At 38.9% G+C, this 11,042-nt stretch overlaps 1 protein-coding gene across 1 annotated transcript; it reads left to right on the top strand.

The window, feature by feature from the left end:
• The first annotated feature begins 355 nt into the window (after positions 1 to 355).
• LOC127364551 (uncharacterized) lies at positions 356 to 9,276 on the top strand. Its single transcript, XM_051402181.1, has 2 exons — positions 356 to 973; positions 9,014 to 9,276. Exons 1-2 carry the CDS (start codon positions 385 to 387, stop codon positions 9,274 to 9,276), a joined length of 852 nt encoding a protein of 283 aa, XP_051258141.1. The 5' UTR covers positions 356 to 384.
• Positions 9,277 to 11,042: the final 1,766 nt, after the last annotated feature.

Below are 11,042 nucleotides of genomic sequence, written 5' to 3'. Positions count from 1 at the left end.
AGAGAGAGAGAACAACTCAGTAAAATGAAGACTGACAATGAGAAAGAGAAAGAAATGATTTTAATTGAAAAGGACAGAATAGAAGTCCAATGCTCTGAACTGAAGATGAGACAAGATCAACTCGTAAATGAAATGAAATCAATACAAACTCTGAGAAGGAAGCTTCAACAGCTTAACGAAAGGATCATTGAAGACATGAAAAACAAAATGGACAATTTGCAACAAAGGTCTGAAGATGTGCAAATGCTGTACACTGTATTGGAAGAAAAGGTGGCAGACCTTGATGGTGAAAAAGAAAAAATGGCTTATTACACTGAGTTGTTAGAGAGAGAAAAGGAAGTTATTGCAGGTATACTGTCAGATGTGGTAACCCAAAGACAGGACATGGAGAATCAGTGTAAGCAAGGGTTTGAGTTGGAAAAACAAGATCTTGAAAAACTGAAAGCAGTGCTGAAGCAAGAGAGAGAGGATCTGGATAGAGTGCATGAGATCATGACCAAAGAGAGACTGGAGCTAGAAACCAGTAAGAACAGTGTCCTTACAGAAAGAGGAGAACTGGAAGTTTTGGGGAAGGATCTCAAAAAGAAGAAAGAAGAGGTCGACATTGCCATGAACAGCATCAGTGGAGAGAGAGAACAACTCAGTAAAATTAAGACTGACAATGACAAAGAGAGAGAAGTACTTTTGATTGAAAGGGACAGAATAGAACTTGAAAGGTCTGAGGTGAAAATAAAAGAAGAACAAGTCATGAAGCAAATGAAATCAATGGAAACTATGAAAGTGAAGCTTCAGCGGCTGTACAATAGGATCAGTGAAGACATGAAAAACAAAGTGGACAGTTTGCAACAAAACTGTGAAGGTGCGCAAATTCTGTATGCTACATTGGAACAAAAGGTTGCAGCACTTGATGGAGAAAAAGAAAAATTGACTAATTACACTGAGTTGTTAGAGAGAGAAAAGGAAGGTATTGCAGGTATACTGTCAGATGTGGTCACCCAGAGACAGGGCATGGAAAATCAGTGTAAGCAAGGGTTTGAGTTGGAAAAACAAGATCTTGAAAAACTGAAAGCAGTGCTGAAGCAAGAGAGAGAGGATCTGGATAGAGTGCATGAGATCATGACCCAAGAGAGACTGGAGCTAGAAACCAGTAAGAACAGTGTCCTTACAGAAAGAGGAGAACTGGAAGTTTTGGGGAAGGATCTCAAAAAGAAGAAAGAAGAGGTCGACATTGCCATGAACAGCATCAGTGGAGAGAGAGAACAACTCAGTAAAATGAAGACTGACAATGACAAAGAGAGAGAAGTACTTTTGATTGAAAGCGACAGAATAGAAGTTGAAAGGTCTGAGGTGAAAATAAAAGAAGATCAAGTCATGAAGCAAATGAAATCAATGGAAACTATGAAAGTGAAGCTTCAGCAACTGTACAATAGGATCAGTGAAGACATGAAAAACAAAATGGACAGTTTGCAACAAAACTGTGAAGGTGCGCAAATTCTGTATGCTACATTGGAAGAAAAGGTTGCAGCACTTGATAGAGAAAAAGAAAAAATGGCTTATTACACTGAGTTGTTAGAGAGAGAAAAGGAAGGTATTGCAGGTATACTGTCAGATGTTGTCACCCAGAGACAGGGCATGGAAAATCAGTGTAAGCAAGGGTTTGAGTTGGAAAAACAAGATCTTGAAAAACTGAAAGCAGTGCTGAAGCAAGAGAGAGGGGATCTGGATAGAGTGCATGAGATCATGACCAAAGAAAGATTGGACTTAGAGCTGATGAGATCTGAAATTCAGGAACAAAGTAAATTATTAGAAAAGGAGAAAAAGGAGATAAAAGAGGGAAGACACAAGTTGGACAGCACAAAAGCTGAGCTAGAAAAGAAGAAAGAACATGCAGACAGTCTGTTTGATGAGATAGACACAGAGAAGGCCAACATTAAACATCTGACCCTTCAAGTTCAGACAAAAAGAAACCAACTTGAACATGTCATGAACATGATAACCTTAAAACAACAAGAACAAGAACTCAAGGAAGATGAGTTAACAAAACGAAAACAAGAACTGGTAATGAATAAGAACACTGTGCTAACAGAAAGAGGAGAGCTGGATGTTTTGAGGAAGGATCTGAACAAAAAGAAAGAAGAGGTTGAAGCTGCCATGAACAGCATCACTAGAGAGAGAGAACAACTCAGTAAAATGAAGACTGACAATGAGAAAGAGAAAGAAATGATTTTAATTGAAAAGGACAGAATAGAAGTCCAATGCTCTGAACTGAAGATGAGACAAGATCAACTCGTAAATGAAATGAAATCAATACAAACTCTGAGAAGGAAGCTTCAACAGCTTAACGAAAGGATCATTGAAGACATGAAAAACAAAATGGACAATTTGCAACAAAGGTCTGAAGATGTGCAAATGCTGTACACTGTATTGGAAGAAAAGGTGGCAGACCTTGATGGTGAAAAAAGAAAAATGGCTTATTACACTGAGTTGTTAGAGAGAGAAAAGGAAGTTATTGCAGGTATACTGTCAGATGTGGTCACCCAAAGACAGGACATGGAAAATCAGTGTAAGCAAGGGTTTGAGTTGGAAAAACAAGATCTTGAAAAACTGAAAGCAGTGCTGAAGCAAGAGAGAGAGGATCTGGATAGAGTGCATGAGATCATGACCAAAGAGAGACTGGAGCTAGAAACCAGTAAGAACAGTGTCCTTACAGAAAGAGGAGAACTGGAAGTTTTGGGGAAGGATCTCAAAAAGAAGAAAGAAGAGGTCGACATTGCCATGAACAGCATCAGTGGAGAGAGAGAACAACTCAGTAAAATGAAGACTGACAATGACAAAGAGAGAGAAGTACTTTTGATTGAAAGCGACAGAATAGAAGTTGAAAGGTCTGAGGTGAAAATAAAAGAAGATCAAGTCATGAAGCAAATGAAATCAATGGAAACTATGAAAGTGAAGCTTCAGCGGCTGTACAATAGGATCAGTGAAGACATGAAAAACAAAGTGGACAGTTTGCAACAAAACTGTGAAGGTGCGCAAATTCTGTATGCTACATTGGAACAAAAGGTTGCAGCACTTGATGGAGAAAAAGAAAAATTGACTAATTACACTGAGTTGTTAGAGAGAGAAAAGGAAGGTATTGCAGGTATACTGTCAGATGTGGTCACCCAAAGACAGGACATGGAGAATCAGTGTAAGCAAGGGTTTGAGTTGGAAAAACAAGATCTTGAAAAACTGAAAGCAGTGCTGAAGCAAGAGAGGGAGGATCTGGATAGAGTGCATGAGATCATGACCCAAGAGAGACTGGAGCTAGGAACCAGTAAGAACAGTGTCCTTACAGAAAGAGGAGAACTGGAAGTTTTGGGGAAGGATCTCAAAAAGAAGAAAGAAGAGGTTGACATTGCCATGAACAGCATCAGTGGAGAGAGAGAACAACTCAGTAAAATGAAGACTGACAATGACAAAGATAGAGAAGTACTTTTGATTGAAAGCGACAGAATACAAGTTGAAAGGTCTGAGGTGAAAATAAAAGAAGATCAAGTCATGAAGCAAATGAAATCAATGGAAACTATGAAAGTGAAGCTTCAGCGGCTGTACAATAGGATCAGTGAAGACATGAAAAACAAAATGGACAGTTTGCAACAAAACTGTGAAGGAGCGCAAGTTCTGTACGCTACATTGGAAAAAAAGGTTGCAGCACTTGATATAGAAAAAGAAAAAATGGCTTATTACACTGAGTTGTTAGAGAGAGAAAAGGAAGGTATTGCAGGTATACTGTCAGATGTGGTCACCCAGAGACAGGGCATGGAAAATCAGTGTAAGCAAGGGTTTGAGTTGGAAAAACAAGATCTTGAAAAACTGAAAGCAGTGCTGAAGCAAGAGAGAGGGGATCTGGATAGAGTGCATGAGATCATGACCAAAGAAAGATTGGACTTAGAGCTGATGAGATCTGAAATTCAGGAACAAAGTAAATTATTAGAAAAGGAGAAAAAGGAGATAAAAAGAGGGAAGACACAAGTTGGACAGCACAAAAGCTGAGCCAGAAAAGAAGAAAGAACATGCAGACAGTCTGTTTGATGAGATAGACACAGAGAAGGCCAACATTAAACATCTGACCCTTCAAGTTCAGACAAAAAGAAACCAACTTGAACATGTCATGAACATGATAACCTTAAAACAACAAGAACAAGAACTCAAGGAAGATGAGTTAACAAAACGAAAACAAGAACTGGTAATGAATAAGAACACTGTGCTAACAGAAAGAGGAGAGCTGGATGTTTTGAGGAAGGATCTGAACAAAAAGAAAGAAGAGGTTGAAGCTGCCATGAACAGCATCACTAGAGAGAGAGAACAACTCAGTAAAATGAAGACTGACAATGAGAAAGAGAAAGAAATGATTTTAATTGAAAAGGACAGAATAGAAGTCCAATGCTCTGAACTGAAGATGAGACAAGATCAACTCGTAAATGAAATGAAATCAATACAAACTCTGAGAAGGAAGCTTCAACAGCTTAACGAAAGGATCATTGAAGACATGAAAAACAAAATGGACAATTTGCAACAAAGGTCTGAAGATGTGCAAATGCTGTACACTGTATTGGAAGAAAAGGTTGCAGACCTTGATGGTGAAAAAGAAAAAATGGCTTATTACACTGAGTTGTTAGAGAGAGAAAAGGAAGTTATTGCAGGTATACTGTCAGATGTGGTCACCCAAAGACAGGACATGGAAAATCAGTGTAAGCAAGGGTTTGAGTTGGAAAAACAAGATCTTGAAAAACTGAAAGCAGTGCTGAAGCAAGAGAGAGAGGATCTGGATAGAGTGCATGAGATCATGACCAAAGAGAGACTGGAGCTAGAAACCAGTAAGAACAGTGTCCTTACAGAAAGAGGAGAACTGGAAGTTTTGGGGAAGGATCTCAAAAAGAAGAAAGAAGAGGTCGACATTGCCATGAACAGCATCAGTGGAGAGAGAGAACAACTCAGTAAAATGAAGACTGACAATGACAAAGAGAGAGAAATACTTTTGATTGAAAGCGACAGAATAGAAGTTGAAAGGTCTGAGGTGAAAATAAAAGAAGATCAAGTCATGAAGCAAATGAAATCAATGGAAACTATGAAAGTGAAGCTTCAGCGGCTGTACAATAGGATCAGTGAAGACATGAAAAACAAAGTGGACAGTTTGCAACAAAACTGTGAAGGTGCGCAAATTCTGTATGCTACATTGGAACAAAAGGTTGCAGCACTTGATGGAGAAAAAGAAAAATTGACTAATTACACTGAGTTGTTAGAGAGAGAAAAGGAAGGTATTGCAGGTATACTGTCAGATGTGGTCACCCAAAGACAGGACATGGAGAATCAGTGTAAGCAAGGGTTTGAGTTGGAAAAACAAGATCTTGAAAAACTGAAAGCAGTGCTGAAGCAAGAGAGAGAGGATCTGGATAGAGTGCATGAGATCATGACCAAAGAAAGATTGGACTTAGAGCTGATGAGATCTGAAATTCAGGAACAAAGTAAATTATTAGAAAAGGAGAAAAAGGAGATAAAAGAGGGAAGACACAAGTTGGACAGCACAAAAGCTGAGCTAGAAAAGAAGAAAGAACATGCAGACAGTCTGTTTGATGAGATAGACACAGAGAAGGCCAACATTAAACATCTGACCCTTCAAGTTCAGACAAAAAGAAACCAACTTGAACATGTCATGAACATGATAACCTTAAAACAACAAGAACAAGAACTCAAGGAAGATGAGTTAACAAAACGAAAACAAGAACTGGTAATGAATAAGAACACTGTGCTAACAGAAAGAGGAGAGCTGGATGTTTTGAGGAAGGATCTGAACAAAAAGAAAGAAGAGGTTGAAGCTGCCATGAACAGCATCACTAGAGAGAGAGAACAACTCAGTAAAATGAAGACTGACAATGAGAAAGAGAAAGAAATGATTTTAATTGAAAAGGACAGAATAGAAGTCCAATGCTCTGAACTGAAGATGAGACAAGATCAACTCGTAAATGAAATGAAATCAATACAAACTCTGAGAAGGAAGCTTCAACAGCTTAACGAAAGGATCATTGAAGACATGAAAAACAAAATGGACAATTTGCAACAAAGGTCTGAAGATGTGCAAATGCTGTACACTGTATTGGAAGAAAAGGTGGCAGACCTTGATGGTGAAAAAGAAAAAATGGCTTATTACACTGAGTTGTTAGAGAGAGAAAAGGAAGTTATTGCAGGTATACTGTCAGATGTGGTCACCCAAAGACAGGACATGGAAAATCAGTGTAAGCAAGGGTTTGAGTTGGAAAAACAAGATCTTGAAAAACTGAAAGCAGTGCTGAAGCAAGAGAGAGAGGATCTGGATAGAGTGCATGAGATCATGACCAAAGAGAGACTGGAGCTAGAAACCAGTAAGAACAGTGTCCTTACAGAAAGAGGAGAACTGGAAGTTTTGGGGAAGGATCTCAAAAAGAAGAAAGAAGAGGTCGACATTGCCATGAACAGCATCAGTGGAGAGAGAGAACAACTCAGTAAAATGAAGACTGACAATGACAAAGAGAGAGAAGTACTTTTGATTGAAAGCGACAGAATAGAAGTTGAAAGGTCTGAGGTGAAAATAAAAGAAGATCAAGTCATGAAGCAAATGAAATCAATGGAAACTATGAAAGTGAAGCTTCAGCGGCTGTACAATAGGATCAGTGAAGACATGAAAAACAAAGTGGACAGTTTGCAACAAAACTGTGAAGGTGCGCAAATTCTGTATGCTACATTGGAACAAAAGGTTGCAGCACTTGATGGAGAAAAAGAAAAATTGACTAATTACACTGAGTTGTTAGAGAGAGAAAAGGAAGGTATTGCAGGTATACTGTCAGATGTGGTCACCCAAAGACAGGACATGGAGAATCAGTGTAAGCAAGGGTTTGAGTTGGAAAAACAAGATCTTGAAAAACTGAAAGCAGTGCTGAAGCAAGAGAGAGAGGATCTGGATAGAGTGCATGAGATCATGACCCAAGAGAGACTGGAGCTAGAAACCAGTAAGAACAGTGTCCTTACAGAAAGAGGAGAACTGGAAGTTTTGGGGAAGGATCTCAAAAAGAAGAAAGAAGAGGTTGACATTGCCATGAACAGCATCAGTGGAGAGAGAGAACAACTCAGTAAAATGAAGACTGACAATGACAAAGAGAGAGAAGTACTTTTGATTGAAAGCGACAGAATAGAAGTTGAAAGGTCTGAGGTGAAAATAAAAGAAGATCAAGTCATGAAGCAAATGAAATCAATGGAAACTATGAAAGTGAAGCTTCAGCGGCTGTACAATAGGATCAGTGAAGACATGAAAAACAAAATGGACAGTTTGCAACAAAACTGTGAAGGTGCGCAAGTTCTGTATGCTACATTGGAAAAAAAGGTTGCAGCACTTGATGGAGAAAAAGAAAAATTGACTAATTACACTGAGTTGTTAGAGAGAGAAAAGGAAGGTATTGCAGGTATACTGTCAGATGTGGTCACCCAGAGACAGGGCATGGAAAATCAGTGTAAGCAAGGGTTTGAGTTGGAAAAACAAGATCTTGAAAAACTGAAAGCAGTGCTGAAGCAAGAGAGAGGGGATCTGGATAGAGTGCATGAGATCATGACCAAAGAAAGATTGGACTTAGAGCTGATGAGATCTGAAATTCAGGAACAAAGTAAATTATTAGAAAAGGAGAAAAAGGAGATAAAAGAGGAAGACACAAGTTGGACAGCACAAAAGCTGAGCTAGAAAAGAAGAAAGAACATGCAGACAGTCTGTTTGATGAGATAGACACAGAGAAGGCCAACATTAAACATCTGACCCTTCAAGTTCAGACAAAAAGAAACCAACTTGAACATGTCATGAACATGATAACCTTAAAACAACAAGAACAAGAACTCAAGGAAGATGAGTTAACAAAACGAAAACAAGAACTGGTAATGAATAAGAACACTGTGCTAACAGAAAGAGGAGAGCTGGATGTTTTGAGGAAGGATCTGAACAAAAAGAAAGAAGAGGTTGAAGCTGCCATGAACAGCATCACTAGAGAGAGAGAACAACTCAGTAAAATGAAGACTGACAATGAGAAAGAGAAAGAAATGATTTTAATTGAAAAGGACAGAATAGAAGTCCAATGCTCTGAACTGAAGATGAGACAAGATCAACTCGTAAATGAAATGAAATCAATACAAACTCTGAGAAGGAAGCTTCAACAGCTTAACGAAAGGATCATTGAAGACATGAAAAACAAAATGGACAATTTGCAACAAAGGTCTGAAGATGTGCAAATGCTGTACACTGTATTGGAAGAAAAGGTGGCAGACCTTGATGGTGAAAAAGAAAAAATGGCTTATTACACTGAGTTGTTAGAGAGAGAAAAGGAAGTTATTGCAGGTATACTGTCAGATGTGGTCACCCAAAGACAGGACATGGAAAATCAGTGTAAGCAAGGGTTTGAGTTGGAAAAACAAGATCTTGAAAAACTGAAAGCAGTGCTGAAGCAAGAGAGAGAGGATCTGGATAGAGTGCATGAGATCATGACCAAAGAGAGACTGGAGCTAGAAACCAGTAAGAACAGTGTCCTTACAGAAAGAGGAGAACTGGAAGTTTTGGGGAAGGATCTCAAAAAGAAGAAAGAAGAGGTCGACATTGCCATGAACAGCATCAGTGGAGAGAGAGAACAACTCAGTAAAATGAAGACTGACAATGACAAAGAGAGAGAAATACTTTTGATTGAAAGCGACAGAATAGAAGTTGAAAGGTCTGAGGTGAAAATAAAAGAAGATCAAGTCATGAAGCAAATGAAATCAATGGAAACTATGAAAGTGAAGCTTCAGCGGCTGTACAATAGGATCAGTGAAGACATGAAAAACAAAATGGACAGTTTGCAACAAAACTGTGAAGGTGCGCAAATTCTGTATGCTACATTGGAACAAAAGGTTGCAGCACTTGATGGAGAAAAAGAAAAATTGACTAATTACACTGAGTTGTTAGAGAGACAAAAGGAAGGTATTGCAGGTATACTGTCAGATGTGGTCACCCAAAGACAGGACATGGAGAATCAGTGTAAGCAAGGGTTTGAGTTGGAAAAACAAGATCTTGAAAAACTGAAAGCAGTGCTGAAGCAAGAGAGAGAGGATCTGGATAGAGTGCATGAGATCATGACCAAAGAGAGACTGGAGCTAGAAACCAGTAAGAACAGTGTCCTTACAGAAAGAGGAGAACTGGAAGTTTTGGGGAAGGATCTCAAAAAAAGAAAGAAGAGGTTGACATTGCCATGAACAGCATCAGTGGAGAGAGAGAACAACTCAGTAAAATGAAGACTGACAATGAGAAAGAGAAAGAAATGATTTTAATTGAAAAGGACAGAATAGAAGTCCAATGCTCTGAACTGAAGATGAGACAAGATCAACTCGTAAATGAAATGAAATCAATACAAACTCTGAGAAGGAAGCTTCAACAGCTTAACGAAAGGATCATTGAAGACATGAAAAACAAAATGGACAATTTGCAACAAAGGTCTGAAGATGTGCAAATGCTGTACACTGTATTGGAAGAAAAGGTGGCAGACCTTGATGGTGAAAAAGAAAAAATGGCTTATTACACTGAGTTGTTAGAGAGAGAAAAGGAAGGTATTGCAGGTATACTGTCAGATGTGGTCACCCAAAGACAGGACATGGAGAATCAGTGTAAGCAAGGGTTTGAGTTGGAAAAACAAGATCTTGAAAAACTGAAAGCAGTGCTGAAGCAAGAGAGAGAGGATCTGGATAGAGTGCATGAGATCATGACCAAAGAGAGACTGGAGCTAGAAACCAGTAAGAACAGTGTCCTTACAGAAAGAGGAGAACTGGAAGTTTTGGGGAAGGATCTCAAAAAGAAGAAAGAAGAGGTCGACATTGCCATGAACAGCATCAGTGGAGAGAGAGAACAACTCAGTAAAATGAAGACTGACAATGACAAAGAGAGAGAAGTACTTTTGATTGAAAGCGACAGAATAGAAGTTGAAAGGTCTGAGGTGAAAATAAAAGAAGATCAAGTCATGAAGCAAATGAAATCAATGGAAACTATGAAAGTGAAGCTTCAGCGGCTGTACAATAGGATCAGTGAAGACATGAAAAACAAAGTGGACAGTTTGCAACAAAACTGTGAAGGTGCGCAAATTCTGTATGCTACATTGGAACAAAAGGTTGCAGCACTTGATGGAGAAAAAGAAAAATTGACTAATTACACTGAGTTGTTAGAGAGAGAAAAGGAAGGTATTGCAGGTATACTGTCAGATGTGGTCACCCAAAGACAGGACATGGAGAATCAGTGTAAGCAAGGGTTTGAGTTGGAAAAACAAGATCTTGAAAAACTGAAAGCAGTGCTGAAGCAAGAGAGAGAGGATCTGGATAGAGTGCATGAGATCATGACCCAAGAGAGACTGGAGCTAGAAACCAGTAAGAACAGTGTCCTTACAGAAAGAGGAGAACTGGAAGTTTTGGGGAAGGATCTCAAAAAGAAGAAAGAAGAGGTTGACATTGCCATGAACAGCATCAGTGGAGAGAGAGAACAACTCAGTAAAATGAAGACTGACAATGACAAAGAGAGAGAAGTACTTTTGATTGAAAGCGACAGAATAGAAGTTGAAAGGTCTGAGGTGAAAATAAAAGAAGATCAAGTCATGAAGCAAATGAAATCAATGGAAACTATGAAAGTGAAGCTTCAGCGGCTGTACAATAGGATCAGTGAAGACATGAAAAACAAAATGGACAGTTTGCAACAAAACTGTGAAGGTGCGCAAATTCTGTATGCTACATTGGAACAAAAGGTTGCAGCACTTGATGGAGAAAAGAAAAATTTACTAATTACACTGAGTTGTTAGAGAGACAAAAGGAAGGTATTGCAGGTATACTGTCAGATGTGGTCACCCAGAGACAGGGCATGGAAAATCAGTGTAAGCAAGGGTTTAAGTTGGAAAAACAAGATCTTGAAAAACTGAAAGCAGTGCTGAAGCAAGAGAGAGGGGATCTGGATAGAGTGCATGAGATCATGACCAAAGAAAGAT

This window comes from Dicentrarchus labrax, unplaced genomic scaffold (assembly GCF_905237075.1).
Source record: "Dicentrarchus labrax unplaced genomic scaffold, dlabrax2021, whole genome shotgun sequence".
Classification (NCBI taxonomy): domain Eukaryota; kingdom Metazoa; phylum Chordata; class Actinopteri; family Moronidae; genus Dicentrarchus; species Dicentrarchus labrax.
This window is presented reverse-complemented; position numbering and strand designations above follow the sequence as displayed.